The sequence below is a fragment of the Protopterus annectens genome, chromosome 10.part0, assembly GCF_019279795.1.
Source record: "Protopterus annectens isolate FY-2018-M chromosome 10.part0, PAN1.0, whole genome shotgun sequence".
NCBI lineage: Eukaryota > Metazoa > Chordata > Ceratodontiformes > Protopteridae > Protopterus > Protopterus annectens.
Window position 1 is genome coordinate 328,029,032 of NC_056744.1, and position 17,510 is coordinate 328,046,541.

Sequence of the window (17,510 nt, forward strand, 5' to 3'; positions counted from 1 at the left end):
ATATTAAATTAGTTATTTTTTAATTGAAGTGCCAAGTATTACCTGCACCATTTATTCCTAGACCAAATGGACTTGAGTTTTGCAGTCCTGAAATAGGTTATGTTTAGTTTGGCAAGTACTGGTTCCATTTTTTGTGAATTAGTAATGAATATTGTCACTCCTCCTTGCTGGGATTTGTGGATGAATTGTGGACATTTTCTTTCGCAGATTTTCTGTAATTTGTCTGGTTTATCTACTTGAGTTCAGCTTCAGTATTTATATCCTATAATTTGCTTAGAACTGACTGAAGCAATCCTAAAAGCTGACTTTTCATTTGAGAAGTACTTGACCCTTTCTGGGTCTGTGTTTTGGACAGCGAATTGCACATTTAAGCTGGATAAGCCATGGACCTTGCTTCCAGATTTTGTGGGAGATCGGAGTGAATGCTTATTATTTTCTTTGGTTGAAACACCTTGAAGCAACTGATGAATCAACAACAAACTCTATAATCAAGTGAACTACTTGAATGAAGCCCTTTATTAACTCTTGTCCTGCTTGGGCATGCATTAGTAAGATTGTGCTGGGGATTAAGCCCCCCATCCTTAACAATGTATGTTACCCTAACCCTGTCACTGTCCCTAATCCCAGCCCTACACTTATCTTACAAAAACCCTTTCCATAACACTGCCACTATTCTGACAATGTATGCCGAACTTTAATGGTGGGCTTTTTGTTAATGGGTTGAGAAGGAATACTACTTCCTTTTGTGATTTTTTTTTTTTTTTTGCTTTTGTAGATTTTGAAATGCTGGCATAGATTACCTGTATTTCTATGCTTGTGCATTACAAAAAACTCAATATATATCTGTATGCATGTGTGTGTATGTACATATTCACACACACACACACACATATATAAATATATATATATATATATATATATATATATATATATCTATAAAAATTTAAATATTTGAAATATTTGTATATCTAGATATATATACAATGGATATAGTGTACACACCCATGTTAAAATGCCAGGTTTTTGTGATATAAAACAAATGAGACCTCAATAAATCATTTCAAAACTTTTCCCACCTTTAATGTGACCTGTAACCTGTACAATTCAATTGAAAAACAAACAAATCTGTTAGGGGAAAAAAATATAAAAAAATAAAAAAACGTACAGTAAGCTGGTTGCGTAAGTGTGCAGACCTTTAAACTAATACTTTGTTGAAGCACCTTTTGATTTAATTACAGCATTCAATATTTTTGGTACACACCTGCCATCAATTAAAGAGACTCTGATTAACCCCAAATAAAGTTCAGCTGTCCTAGTAGGATTTTCCTGACATTTACTCAGTTGTCTACTACAGCAAAAGCCATGGTTCGCAGAGAGCTTACAAAGCACCAAAGGGATCTCATTGTTAAAAGGCATCAGTCAGGAGAAGGGTACAAAAACATTTCTACAGCTTTGGATATACTGTGGAACACAGTGAAGACAGTCATAAAAAAGTGAAGAAAATATGGGACAACAGTGACGTTGCAAACAACTAGATGTCTCTCCACAATTGATGAAAAGACAAGATGAAAACTGGTCAGGTAGGCTGACAAGAGACATACAGCAACACTGAAGGAGCTGCAGGAATTTCTGTCAAGTACTGGTTGTGTACTACATGTGACAACAATCTCCCCATATTCTCCATATGTCTGGGCTATGGGGTAGGGTTGCAAGACGGAAGCCTTTTCTTACAAAGAAAAACATCCAGGCCAGGCTAAAATTTGCAAACCAATACATCAAGTCTCCCAAAAGCATGTGGGAAAATGTGTTATGGTCTGATGAGACAAAAGTTAAACTTTTTGGCCACAATTCCAAAAGGCAGGTTTGGAGCAAAAACAACACTTTGCACCACCAAAAGAACACCAACTGGTGAAGCATGGTGATGGCAGTATCATGCCTTGGAGCTGCTTTTCTTCAGCTGGAACTGGGGCTTTAGTCAAGGTGGAGGGAATTATGAACAGTTCCAAATATCAGTCACGTTTGGCCCAAAACCATCAGGCGTCTGCTAGAAAGCTGAAGATGAAGAGGAATTTCACCTTTCAACATGACAATGACCCAAGCATACATCCAAATCAACAAAAGAATGGCTTCACCAGAAGAAAATTAAAGTTTTGGAATGTCTCAGCCAGAGCCCAGACCTAAATCCAATAGAAAATCTGTGGGGAGACCTGAAGAGGGCTGTGCACAAGAGATGCCCTCACAATCTGACAGATTTGGAATGCTTTTGCATGGAAGAGTCGGCAAATATTGCCAAGTCAAGATGTGCCATGCTGATAAACTCCTATCCAGGAAAACTGTGCACACTTATGCAACCAGCTTATTGTACGTTTTTTATTTTTTATATTTTCCCCTAACAGATTTGTTTTTCAATTGAATTGCACAGGTTATAGGTCACATTAAAAGAGGGAAGAGTTCTGAAATGATTTATTGTGGTCTCTTTATATCAGAAAAACCTGGCATTTTAACAGGGGTGTGTACACTTTTTATTTCCACTGTAGCTGTAGATATAGATATCGCTATATGCACTTACACACGTGTGTGATAAAAATTTCAGATCCGAAAATGGAGACACTGAATATCTAGGTAGCCCTAAATGCTCTTCAAAAACTGCTTGTTTACAAAATTTCACAGGTAAACAAGTGCAAACGTACATGCATACAGACACACAGACACATGTACACACACACGTACACACACACACACACACACACACACACACACACATTTGTATGCAGATAGCTGCATATTTTAGAAAAAACATTTTATTTTTTAAATTTTCTTAAAATACTTTCTGGATTTTCCTAGGTTTGAAAAGCTTAAGATTGAACTTAATAAACAAAACAGTATGCATCACCAACAAGCTAACAATGCTATCTAGAATAGTACTGGTTACAAAACCAAATGTGTGTGTAGTATCGGGGAACAGAAGATGGAAGCCTGTCCTACAATGATGCTCCAGTTATCTGCACACCTACAAATAACACATATCATGTACTACATACTATGTCCTACAACGATGATCCTGTTATCTGAAACCTACAAATAACACCCACTATGTATTACATACTATGTCCTACAACGATGATCCTGTTATCTGCACACCTACAAATAACACATACTATGTATTACATACTATGTCCTACAATGATGATCCTGTTATCTGCACACCTACAAATAACACACACTATGTATTACATACTGTGTCCTACAACGATGATCCTGTTATCTGCAAACCTACAAATAACACATACTATGTATTACATACTATGTCCTACAACGCTGATCCAGTTATCGGCATACCTAAAAATAACACATACTATGTATTATATACTATGTCTTACAATGATGATCCTGTTATGTGCAAACCTACAAATAACACACACTTTGAATTACATACTATGTCCTACAACTCTGATCCTGTTATCTGCAAACCAACAAATAACACATACTATGTATTACATACTATGTCCTACAACAATGATCCTGTTATCTGCACACCTACAAATAACACATACTATGTCCTAAAATGATGATCCTGTTATCTACAAACCTACAAATAACACACGCTATGTATTACATACTACGTCCTACAACGATAATACTGTTATCTGCACACCTACAAATAACACATACTATGTATTACATACTATGTCCTACAACGATGATCCTGTTATCTGCACACCTACAAATAACACATACTATGTATTACATACTATGTCCTACAATGATGATTTTGTTATCTGCACACCTAAAAATAACACATACTAATTACATACTACGTCCTACAACAATGATCCTGTTATCTGCAAACCTACAAATAACACATATTATGCATTACATACTACATCCTACAACTATGATCCTGTTATCTGCACACCTACAAATAACACGCAGTATGTATTACATACTATGTCCTACAAGGATGATCCTGTTATCTGCACACCCACAAATAAAGTTTACTAATTACATACTACGTCCTACAACGATGATCCTTTTATATGCAAACCTACAAATAACACATACTATATATTACATACTATGTCTTACAACGATGATCCTGTTATCTGCACACCTACAAACCCATACTATGTATTACATACTATGTCCTACATGAGGATCATGTATATATTACTTGGAACGGTATCCACCAGTTTGCATTGCATGTGCATAGTTAACGGATGGCAGGACAACAACATTACCTGCAGGACTGCAGAAGTAAATCCCATCCTTATCTTGGACTGAACATCCTACTTATAGTGCTTGCAGAAGGTATGAATGGATGACCATGTAGTGACCAAAGCCTATGAAACTAGCTAAGTCAATAACCTTCTGAGAAAGGCTACAGTGGTAGTTGCAGAATGCTCCCTGTCATCTCCAGCCAAAACAAAAAACACAAATGGTTAACCATTTAGAAAGAATCAATTCGGCCAGTGGATAACCATGTTTGCTTTCGTAAAAGAAACACCTGAAATCTTCCAAGCTGTTAAAGTCATAGCTTCAAGACTCAGGTATAACACTTTCCCTTGTTTAGGTTCAAACCTGACAGGTAGCATTACAGGTTTTGTGACTGACATTTCAGTTAGCAGGCAGAACCATGACTTTCTTGGCCAAAAAATTGATATTAGAATGAGTAAATGAGTTCTGCCCTTCCCTTGTACAGATGTCAGTGAAAATATATAAAAAGGCCCAGAGACCTATACACTGAGAATGCATTTATTACTAATGCCAGAGGACTGAGCAGTCAGGAAAAGAATATCACGATTTTTTTAATTCAGATGCAAAGTAACAAGGACATTCTTTTTCCAGACACTCCCATGTCATTATTATATTCATAAATAGGCTGTCCAAAATCCACTAACAAGAAACTGAAAAAAATTATTTTAAAGAATGCCAAAGTGTTTTGCTGACATGGAGTGTAATGGTCTGATTGCCTGATATACAACAGTCTCTCTGGTTCTGCATAACTGATGTGTGTGCTTCCTTGTTTAAGTATCCTTTTCAAACATAGCCTAACCAGTGGCTTTGTTCCTGCGGAATGGAGAACAGCAACAGTTATTGTCCTCCACAAAGGTGGCTTAGCAACAGACTCAGGGAATTACAGACACATAAGCCTGACCAGACTCATCTGTAAGGCCATGGAACGTATCATTATGGACCTCATAAATAAATAGGTGACCTCCATACCCTGGATCCTACCCAATTCAACTTCGTAAAGGACAGACCCTGCTTGTTAAATCTGGTGGATTTCTTTGAAAATGTGACCACGAGGGCAAATCTCTGCACAGAGCATACCTTAACCTGGCAAAGGCTTTCAATGCAGTCCCACATTCAGGCATTACTGACAAACATAACAAACTGAATGTAAGCCCCTTTGTTGTAAGATGGGCTGCCAACTGGCTCACAAACTGGACATACCCTATCAAAGTGGGTGACTCCACATCAACCAGCAGACCTGTTACCAGTGGAGTGCCACAGGGGTCAGTGCTGGGCCCCCTACTGTTTGGTATATACTTCTCAGAAGTCCAGGTCTAAACTAAGGGGTTGTGGGTGACCATGTCTGCAGATGACTGCAAACTAGCTGCAATGACTGAATCCCCAAATGATGTCAGTATACTCCAGGAGGGTCTCACACAGGCCAACGACTGGTGTATTAGTTACAGTCTCAAAGTGAATGCAAAGAAATGCATCATCATTCCCTTCAGCACAAATAGCATCCCCTCATACTATCCAATCAACAACAATGCTCTAAGTACCCATGAAGTGGTAAGGGACATGGAATTACAAGTTGACTGTGACGTTAACTTCGACCACCATGGGTCTACTGTAGTAAGGAAAGCTTTCTATGTAGCACAATTGATTAGTAAAGGTACCACCTTGCAAGTAAAAAAAGTTATAACTCTCCTACACTCGGCACTTACCCAGCCCATAATTGACTATAATGCCCCATTTGGCATGAACCATACTAAGCACCTGCAGCAATTAGAGAGACCTCAGAGGTTTCTAACAAAGAAGATCAAGGGGCTCCAGCATATGCCTTACACTGAACCACTAAAGTCCCTGTCACTATACTCTGTATCATATAGACTTCTTAGGAGAGACTTTTGCCTGGCCTCTATAGAGCAATCCAAAACCCAAACCTAATTAACTTGTTGCAGCTCCATAAAACAAACGGGACTAGGGCTACCTGTTCCAGGGACCTAAGTATGGCCTGCAACTTAAATAGGACATGCTGGAGGGACAGATTTGTCTCCCAGTGACTGCTGCATCTTTGGAACAGGCTACCAATTCATGTAAAACAGCATACCTCCATGACACTGTTCAAGAGGAACCTGGATGAGTGGATAGGATACGTAAATTCCTACCGGGGATAGAGCCTACAACCCTCACAGACATAGGTAGTCACCACTAAATGCAATCTTGGGTACCAACTAGCATTTCTACATTGGGATGAAACAGCTAGGCTTAAAATGACCTTGAGGTCGATAGCCTAGTTATCTTCTATGATCCTAAGTACCACATCACAGCAGTTTTGTCTCTGATGTTGTGTAGAATTATTGTCTGAATAACTGACTGGAAAGATTTCAGAGCCAGATAAATGGCCATCATCATCATCATCACCATCACCATCATTATCAATCACCATCACCATCATCATCACCATCATTACCATCATCAACATCATCATCACCATCATTACCATCATCATCATTACCATCATCAACATCACCATCATCAATCACCATCACCATCATTACCATCATCAATCATCATCAATCACCATCATCATCACCACCACCATCACCATTATCATCATCACCATCATCAATCATCATCATCATCAATCGCCATTATCATCACCATCATTTTACCATCATCACCACCATCATCATTACCATCATCAACATCACCATCATCAATCATCATCATCACCATCATCATCACCATCATCACCATCACAATCATCAATCACCATCACCATCACCATCATTACCATCATCAATCATCATCAATCACCATCATCATCACCACCATCACCATTATCATCAACATCACCATCAATCATCATCATCATCACCACTATCATCATCATCATCAATCACCATCATCGCCATCATGCTCAATCACCATCATCTCCATCATCAATCACCATCATCATCACCATCATTATCAATCGCCATCACCATCATTACCATCATTACCATCATCATCACCAACATCAATCATCATCATCAATCACCATCATCATCACCATCATCAATCACCATCACCATCATTACCATCATCAGTCATCATCATCAATCACCACCATCACCATTATCATCAATCACCATCACCATCATCACCAATATCATCATCAATCACCATTATCACCATCATCAATCACCATCATTATCACTATCACCATCATCATCATTAGCAGCAGCAACCTCTCCCCCATTTTCTGCATGGGGTCATGTTAGCTGTCTCCATCTCTCTCGATTCAGTGCTACAGTCCTGCCTTTTTTGGCACTCATGCCTGACTGTCGCAGATCTTCTTTCACACAATCCATCCCGCCTCTTTACTGAACATCCTCGCTTCCTCTTACCTTCTTCCTGTCTGTCCTAAATCTTCTTCATCAGATTGCCTTCTGCTTTTCTGCACATGTGTCTGAACCACTGTAATCTGTTCTCTTTGACCTTTTCTGCAATTGGACCTAATTTGGCTGCTGTTCTTATGTCTTCATTTTTTCGTCTGTTCCACAATGTGCATTCTACCACCTTTCTCAGGCACTTCATTTCCACCACCTCTAGCTTCTTTAACTATCTGTACCATACAGTAGTACTGGTCACACCACTGTCTTGTACACCTTACTTTTCAGCTTCTTTGACATTATTCTGTCATACACTACACCTGACACTCTATGCCAGTTGGCTGCAGCCCCTCTGATTCTAGCTTTGACCTTTTCATTCAGACTTCCCTTCTCGTCAACCACCCCTCCCAAATACATGAAGCTGTTAACCTGTTCCACTATCTTCCCTTCTACCACAGTTCTCAGCTTCTTTTAATTTCACAAATTTGCTACTATTACTGCTGTCTTAACTGTACTTAGTTTCATTCCAGGTGCCTTCTGTTTTGCATTCCATTCCCCTATCCTTTGCTGAAGTTCTTGCTCAGAGTCTGCCTGCAATGCCACAATGTCTGCATACATCAACTTTGTTGAGCTGTCCCCTCTGACTTGTTTGTTATTGTAGTCCATCACCAACAGCAGTGGACTCAGAGCTGAACCCTGGTGCACACCCACTCCCACTAAGAACCCCTCTGTGAGACCAAACACTGTTCGTACTTGAGTCATTGGGTCCTTGTATATAGCCTGCAATAATTCTACCAATGTTTCTGGGAACCACTGCAGTACTGCTCAAATCAGCTTCCTTGGGACATTGTCATATGCTTTCCCGAAGTCTAGGAACGCCTAGCTGGACTCTTTCCTCACCTCTAGCTTCTTCTCAACTTTCTGGCTCACTGCAAACGTCGAGTCAATTGTGCTTCATCCTGATCTGAATCTGAACTGCTCATGTCCCATCTTTCTTTCTACTGTCCTGCGTATCTGTTTATCAATCACCCTGCTCAGAACTTTCATGCAATGTGACAGGAGTTTGATGTTTTTGTACTGCCCACAATTGTGGATGCCCCCTTTGTTCTTATACACTGGCACTAGTATTTTTATTCTCCAATCATCTAGGAGACACCTTTCTCTCCACGCTGCTATGAGTACCCTCAGGAGCCATTTCTCCCCTACTCCCCTATCTCACCCAGCATCTTTATCATATCTGCTGTGACCTCATCTGCGCCTGCTGCTTTACCTGACTTCATTTTTCTAAGTGTTATTCCTACTTCTTCTAGGATGGGCTCCTAGACAAATAGATAGATAGATGTCCATCATTTTCTTTAAATTTATGTGATCTTTCCTCTGGGTCAGGGACAAAAATATCTGTATACTTTTGCCCTTGGAAGAGGCTCTCCATAAATGTAATCCATGTTATCTTCTCAATTAAGGTATTAAATAATTAATTAAGATGTTTATTAATTAACATATTAAGGTATTATTCTCAATTAAGGTATCACCCTCAATTATAATTCACTGTTAATGACCCTTAGACTGTTCTTTTGCTAGATTTTTAGTACTATTATTGTGGAATGTAAAATTTCAATTGTAATTCACTGTTAATGACTCTTAGACTGCACAGTTGCTAGATTTTATTATTATAGTAGAATGTAGAATTTTTTACTGTAGAATGCTACATAAAACTGTATGACTTCTTTTCTATCTATGTGCATATGCTAATATGTTTGTCATTGTTACTGTAGCTTTTGTCCCCAGGTCTCCACTGAAAACAGGTTATTTTTAGGCCCAGTGGACTTCCCCGGTCTTCAAATTGAAATAAATAAATAAATAATAATAAATAAATCAATATTCACCTTTTGATTTGGAAGAAGATATACAAATTCAAGCTCATATTTCAGATATATCTGTTTGGTCCACCAGACAAAGCAAAACAGGAAGAATTATGGATTCATGGGCTCTTACTGGCCAAGCAGTGTTGGGTGACCATATAGATCTTAGCCATGCAACTCAGGCAGTGCTACTTGGTAAGTGCTATACGTTAAAGATGGAGTAAATTTGTGGGTACCCATTCAATTATTAAGGTAGAACTTTTAAGAGGTCAATGTGTTACATTGCCTATCATATAAGGAAAGCGTGTTACATAGGTAGGGGATTCTTTGGATGAGGAATATATCTCTCCATGAGGTCTTTTTTATCCTGGAATGAAGGGTGATGTCTTTGGAGTGAGTGTTTTCAGCATTAGCAGTAGTTCTAAGGTGGAGAAGGCCTAGTAGGACAGTATCTTTCATAGCCAGGAATGTGAGAGGGGTGGAAAGATTAAAACATAGGAGAAAAGTCATGGGCTTTTATTCTGTCCTGAGAGCTAACACAACTTAGTCCACTGACCTTTTTTTCAGTTTGAAAATATTTCCGTCTTTCTAGTTGGGCAAGATGTTTTTACAGGCACATTCCAAATGGTACGGTATGTTCTATGATTGGCCTGAAGAGGGAAAAAGAAGGAGGGTTTTGACATCCACCCACCAGAAGGATGTACTTGTGATAACTGATTGGGCACAGCAAAAGGATGTCCTAACTACAACTGAAATGTGGTGATTGATGGATAGTTCATTGATGCTGAAGGTACTAGATTTTAAATGATTACGATGATCTTACGTAAAGTCCCATTTATATGGTAATCTACAGGATAGCCTTGTTTCCTAAAGGTAACTAACTGCACTACATTTTGTGGAGTTAAGCTTAAGGTAATGACTGGTAAATCAAGTGTAGGCTCTGGCAAGCTCATGTTGAAGGATATGACCATCTATGAAGAAATCAATAAAATAAGCTAGTTTGCAGTTGTCTTTAAACTTAGTTAACCAGAGACCTTTCATATTTGAGCAGTAGATGCTGACGGTGAGGGGACCAAGGACACAGCCCTGAAGGACATGACTAATTCATGCAGTTGAATTTGTTTACTGGGGTAAAGCACGGAACCAGTACACAGCCCTGAAGGACATGACTAATTCATGCAGTTGAATTTGTTTACTGGGGTAAAGCACGGAACCAATCTGGTGAATTTCAATTTCAGCCCAATGATGACATGCCTTTCAGATGGGACGGACCAACAGCTTCTATGTGCATTTGATCTCACAGCCAGTTTACAACCCAAGAGGTGCAAAGGGGTTGATGGTTAGACTAGTGGATTTATTAATAATGCCAGTGTGTGGAACTGCACTGAAGCCTTTAGTAAGGTCCAGAGAAGTATGAACAAAATGGCCGCTGCCCGCCTGTTATGATGCCAAACCCATGAAGGCTGTAGGTCACCGGTTTTGTTTATGGGGTTGACCAAACCTGCTCCATGCTTTTGCAGAGGATACTAGACTAACAGGACAACAGCTGTTAGGGTCTATTTGGGAGTTGCTTTTGTGGACTAGTATCCTGATAGCTATTCTCAAGCGATCAAGTACATTCCTGTAGATCAATGTGTGTGTATGTACCTTAAAGAAGCTATCTATGGGCTTGCACAAGTGCATAAATATTGAGCATGTGTGAGTCTGACTGCATTTTGTAGTAAGCTGTTGAGAAGTAAGCATGTATGTCTGTAAGGTCTGTCTGTTAATCAGTTTGTTTATATTGTATGATGCTGGTATGCATCCTGATGTGTTTCTGTGTATTAAAGCATCTAAACAAAATACCCCACCTGTTTGTCATCTATGTTAGAGAGGGACAAGCAACAATTCCCAAGGGGAGAATATGAATGAAAAAGCTGTGGAAAGACTTTACTATCACTATAAGTGGATCAGGTGTTGGGTTGCCTCCATGTGGATCTAAGCTGTTTACTAACAAATTTGGTGAGAGGTTAGCCTTCAAACTGACTGGCACCTGTCACAGTCTGTATCAGGGCTGGATAACTGCCAGTAGGCATGAACAACTTGCTATAATAATTCAGAGTTCCTGACACAAGCGAGCTGACAACTGAAGTGAGCAGACTGTGATCCCATGTCAACACGGACCAGTGATTATGTCAACAATCTGATGTTATTAACTACTTAAAATAGTGACTTATTACAACAATAGAGGGAGTCCTGAATTTATCAAATAATTCATCTGCTGACCACTCCCTTGCTATGACTAGTGCTGGTCTCACTGCAACTGCATCCAATCAGGAATCAAGGTCCTTCTACTGATTCTCTCTCCAGGAGTAAAACAGCAGAATTTACCCCAAGGTACTTACTGAGAAGCAGATCACAGGGTCTCCTGTGATCAGCAGTCTTGTACCCCTGCTGCAGGTGCCTGTGATCAGCAGTCTTGTACCCCTGCTGCAGGCGCCTGTGATCAGCAGTCTTGTACCCCTGCTGCAGGCGCCTGTGATCAGCAGTCTTGTACCCCTGCTGCAGGCGCCTGTGATCAGCAGTCTTGTACCCCTGCTGCAGGCGCCTGTGATCACAGTCTTGTACCCCTGCTGCAGGCGCCTGTGATCAGCAGTCTTGTACCCCTGCTGCAGGTTTGTTGTAGTCCTCTTGTGGTAGATACACTGAGCAGTTTGATCCATTTACTGCAGGGGTCAGTCGATACACTGAAAAGCTTGACCCAGATGTTGCAGGGGTCAGTAGGCTTGTTGTAATCACCTGTTGGTAGACACACTGAGTAGTTTGACCCAGATGTTGCAGGGGTCAGTAGGCTTGTTGTAATCACCTGTTGGCAGACACACTGAGTAGTTTGACCCAGATGTTGCAGGGGTCAGTAGGCTTGTTGTAATCACCTGTTAGTAGATACACTGACTAGCTTGACCCAGATGTTGCAGGGGTCAGTAGGCTTGTTGTAATTACCTGTTGGTAGATACACTGACTAGCTTGACCCATTTACTGCATGGGCAGTCGATGCACTGACTAGTCTGACCCAGATGTTGCAGGGGTCAGTATGCTTGTTGTAATCACCTGTTGGTAGACACACTGAGTAGTTTGACCCAGATGTTGCAGGGGTCAGTAGGCTTGTTGTAATCACCTGTTGGTAGACACACTGAGTAGTTTGACCCAGATGTTGCAGGGGTCAGTAGGCTTGTTGTAATCACCTGTTAGTAGATACACTGACTAGCTTGACCCAGATGTTGCAGGGGTCAGTAGGCTTGTTGTAATTACCTGTTGGTAGATACACTGACTAGCTTGACCCATTTACTGCATGGGCAGTCGATGCACTGACTAGTCTGACCCAGATGTTGCAGGGGTCAGTATGCTTGTTGTAATCACCTGTTGGTAGATACACTGACTAGCTTGACCCAGATGTTGCAGGGGCAGTAGGTTTACTGTGGTGTTCTCTTGGTAGATGCACTAGATAGCTTGTTCAACATCTTAGCAAAAATAGAGCAAGGGGGCGAGCAGTGGTACAAATTATACTGTAGAGGGTCTTTGCGAGATGGCAGATAAATCAATGGAGAAATTCTTTCATATACCATCCAATTAGATGTGGCTAAGAAGCAATGCCCCTCTGCTCTTTCTCTCACCAGGAGAGAAAAATATCATTAATTCCAGGCTTGTTCCAGAGAAACAGTTCATACCCTCTACAATGATCTGTAGTCTCACCCCAGATGGTTAAGCTCTTCCATGGGGGCGGAATGGGAGGCTGTAATTTTGATTTCTTTAGATTGTGTGTCTAATTTTGTTTACTAGAAGGCTGAATGACTGCCATTGCAGCGGCTGCTTGAATCTTCACATATTTAACTAAGGGTGCATGTGTATTTTCTTCAGATGTAGATGTGCAAATATTAAAGTTGCGTACTTTGTAATACTTCTGAGTGCAACAGAAAGGCTGAAAGGCAAAGCTGTAAGCTGAAAATGGGAATTCCCTATCTAAAAAAAATCAGGAATCTCTTTTGGGCTTCACTAATAGAAATAAACAGGTAAGCATTCTCCATGCCTATACTCACCAGGAATGCCCATCCCTCAAGAAATGATAACAGAGACTTCATAGCTGATGTCTTGAATTCATTAGTTTTGTGAATTTGATTTGATAAGACCCAAAAGGAGTCTCCACTGTTTTCCTTTCTTTCCTTGGAATTAAAAAAATCCTTAAATAAACCCTTTTCCTAATTCTGACTCTGGAACTAGCTGCACTTCTTGAAAATTTAGCTGGCCGTGTACTGATGGAAAATAACTAAGACCAGCTATACTTTCAGTGTAGGAAGAGTGAGGCTTGGACTGCGATCTCCACACAACTCATCGGAGTTCCTATTTGACATCACGTCTCGCATCTGTTCCTCGTTGGTTAATGAATTCCACTGTTCTGTAAGAAGCAACAGGACAGTGTATGATGATCAGCAAGACCACATGTGGAGGAGGAAGTGGGAGCATCTTACTGTGGGAGGAGGAAGTGGAGGCGTCTTACGATAGGAGTGGGAAGTGGGGGCATCTTGCTGCAGTGCTTCCCTAGTAATGGTTGGTGGGGTATAGCTGTCAAGCCAAGAACAAAGTGCCCCTGCATAGACTGGTGCCCTGAGGACACAGGCGTCAAAGTACACATAGATATTCCTAGCTGAGATTCACGGGACATCATTACTGGATTCAGTTGCTCTGATGGTGTCGAGGGGTAAAGCCATTACTACAGGCTAGGTGACACAGTGTCCATTAGCAGCTCGAGTGACTGATGGACAGGTGGGGAAGGATGAGTGTACTTATCCTGTGGTGGGAGTAGGAGGAAGTGGAGACATGGGCATCTCCTGTGACAATCTCTGGTGAAGGCTGGGGAAGTCATTGGGAGGAAAAGTGGTCTAAAGAGAGACGGAAGTGGACCTGGCTGAGCTGCCACAGAGGCAAGGCCATACGCTGGAACATCCCCGTTACACATCCATCCCTCGGTCTTAGCCACATCACTGCGAGGGAGGGGAGTGGGCAGGTCATACAAGGAAAGCCCCCACAAACAAAAGTAGAGATGGCTGGGCCCCTGAGACACCCTTAGGATCCATAACTGGCTTCAGCATACTAAAATTATTTGAACAATGATGTCCGAACAACAAAAATTTAAAAATTAATGTAGAAGGTATGAACCCAAGTTGCTGACCACTTTGTCAGTGCAAGCAGTTATTATGTTTTTGGTTCTGTTCTGTTATGTTTCAAGGTTGTCTTCTCTTTACGTCAGTCTGATCAACACTGTGCTGAACAAATATCCATGATGGCTCAGTTACCACTTTTCTTCAGAACTACAGGCAGTCCCAGAGCTGATACATGCTTCTAAGACAAACAGCATATAAGCGACATGTCAGAGACTTGGCCAAGACAAAGAACACCACATGTGTCATGAACACATGGTGTACATTCAGTACTATTCTCTATGCTGGCATCAAGAAAAATGCAGCTACCACAAACTGTAGAAGCACAAAGGTCAGCAACACCTCTACAGTGGTGCTGGGGGTACTTTTCTATGAAAGATGGTAATGCACAATGACTGAACAGCTGATTCCTCAACTAAGATTACAGCAGTCAGAATTATGTCCTTGTCCTGAGGTACAGTGGAACAGGAGGCAAAGCCTCTTTCTTGGGGACACTAGAGGTATTTGCCTACCTTCGAAAAACAGTATTTTCTGTTTTACAGAGAAGTCATCTTGAAAAGTCTATTTTGTTTGCAGTGGTTTTTTTGACAGTGTTCCGGATCCTTTCTGTGGCCACCTGCAACATCATCAGCACAAAGTGGGGAAGTGGCAACACCAAAGAGCAATGCTGAAGTCTACACAGATTATTATACATTACTCTTAGAGTAGGGGATTACTATAGATTATTAAACGTTACTCTCACAGCAGGGGCTTACTACATTATTATTATTGCATTTTAAACATTATTATTAAACACTGCACAACCTGCAGGGGATTACTACACATTATTAAACATTACTCTCACATCAGAGGATTACACCAGATTATTAAATGTTACTCATACAGCAGGGGATTATTACAGATTATTAAATGTTACTCAGAGATAAAGGGATTACTACAGATTATTAAACGTTACTCTGACAGCAGGGGATTACTACAGATTAAATGTTACTCTCATAGCAGTGGGATTACTACAAATTATTCCCAGCACAGTATGCAGATATAGCTACTGTTCAGCTACAGATGCTACAGACCCCAGAACAAAGAAAACATTACGGAGTATTATGTATTCTAAAGGGATGACTGACAACAAGAGATAAGCAGCTGAGTAAAGATCTAAGTTTATGAAATTTCAGAGTCAATTTCTAATAAAGGAAAACATACATACGTTACATGCAGCTATAGTTCCACACCCAGTTTCTACAGCTGTTGGCCGACACTCGTGTGGAAATCAGACTGTGAACTGACTTGTGCAAAATCCTGCAACATTGACAGCAATGCAGCTAGCCTCAGCAGGTTTGTTTCTACAGCTCTTGGCCAACACTCATGTGGAAATCAGACTGTGAACTGACTCGTGCAAAATCCTGCGAAATCGTGCAAAACTTTGACACCGATGCAGCTAGTCTCAGCAGGTTTGTTCCTTGTACAGCTACCTGACTGAGTTCCAGGGGAAAAGTTACATGAATATGTTGACTAAGCATGGCTTAAAAGTACCAATTACATGATAATGTTGACTAAGCATGGCTTAAAAGTACCAGTTACATGATAATGTTGACTAAGCATGGCTTAAAAATACCAGTTACATGATAATGTTGACCAAGCATGGCTTAAAAGTACCAGTTACATGAATATGTTGCAGCATTTCCAAAATGTATTTTCTTCATTACGTACATGAATTGCTACATTCTATATTAATTCTGATAAGAAATAAAGCTTAAAATGTCATTTTATGATGTTGTTTGAACATGAAGTCCATTTTGCAATGTTTTGAGGACACAAACCAATGCTACACTAGAAAGTTTTCAATACTTGCACTCACCATTATACAAAACAGTGCGGAGTGGAACACCTGCAGTATTGCAAACAAAATTTTGATGCGACACTACACTCAGAAGTACCTAATACATAAACTGAGGTCATGAAAGCAATTTTGAACAGATTAATTATTCATGGCTTTAATATTTACCTGGTTTCCTGCAGTACTGTTCTTACGAAGTTGGCTGCTTCGTTGCTGCGCACTGCAGAAAAGGAAAGTAAAAGGGGTGAGTTCTCATTTACACGGATGACAGTTCATATTTCTGATTCAGGGTCCACTTTAATGCCCTGAAAACAATTTTAAATCTTTCTGTTTTTTACAATAGTTCCAATTAGCTTTCAAAAGTACTGGTATGCCAGAAATGTGTATTTAAAAAAGGACAAAATTACTGAAAATAATAAAAGCAACAAAAGAAGTATTATCGCACTGACGATGCCATCATCATCATGACCACTGTCAGCAAGACCTGTTTACTGTGATAGTCACCCACTACAGGTCCACTGCTATCACCAATGATTAAAAATTCTACTCATAAGAACAGAATTTATATATTGCTCATGCAACTGCATTGTTTTCACCAGTATTCAGACAACAAAGTTACTTAAAGATAACACAATACCTGAGCCAAATAACACTGAAGGACCACAGGAATGAGTTGGATGATAGTAGCCTGGGAAACGGTAGTACAGAGAGGTACAGTAAATGAAGTAAGGGAGATGCTAATCAGTGGAGAGGTGATGCTGGCGAGTGGTTTAATAAGAAACTGAATAAAGTATCTCAGGAACTGCTACACATTGGGATATCCTGGACTCCCTGCTAAAAGTTAAGAGTCAGGAAAGCAGGCCCTATGAGATCCCAAATGGAACAGGCAAACTTCATCCTAGCAATACTGAAGGGGTGATAGGGGTAGTGGTGGTGGAGGGGACTAAATACACAATCAAATGGATTATGTGACCAGAATCCTGTTTTGCCATTCTATCTGTGTGCTCAC

General features: G+C 40.3%; 1 protein-coding gene across 3 annotated transcripts in view; it reads right to left on the reverse strand.

The window, feature by feature from the left end:
* DNM3 (dynamin 3) overlaps positions 1-17,510 on the reverse strand; it is a 2,680,418-nt gene that overhangs the window by 1,602,859 nt on the left and 1,060,049 nt on the right. For all 3 annotated transcript variants that reach the window (XM_044085220.1, XM_044085219.1, XM_044085218.1), the window contains exon 13: positions 16,670-16,721. In XM_044085220.1, the coding sequence (XP_043941155.1) occupies positions 16,670-16,721 (52 nt within the window). The remainder of the gene's footprint in view (positions 1-16,669; positions 16,722-17,510) is intronic.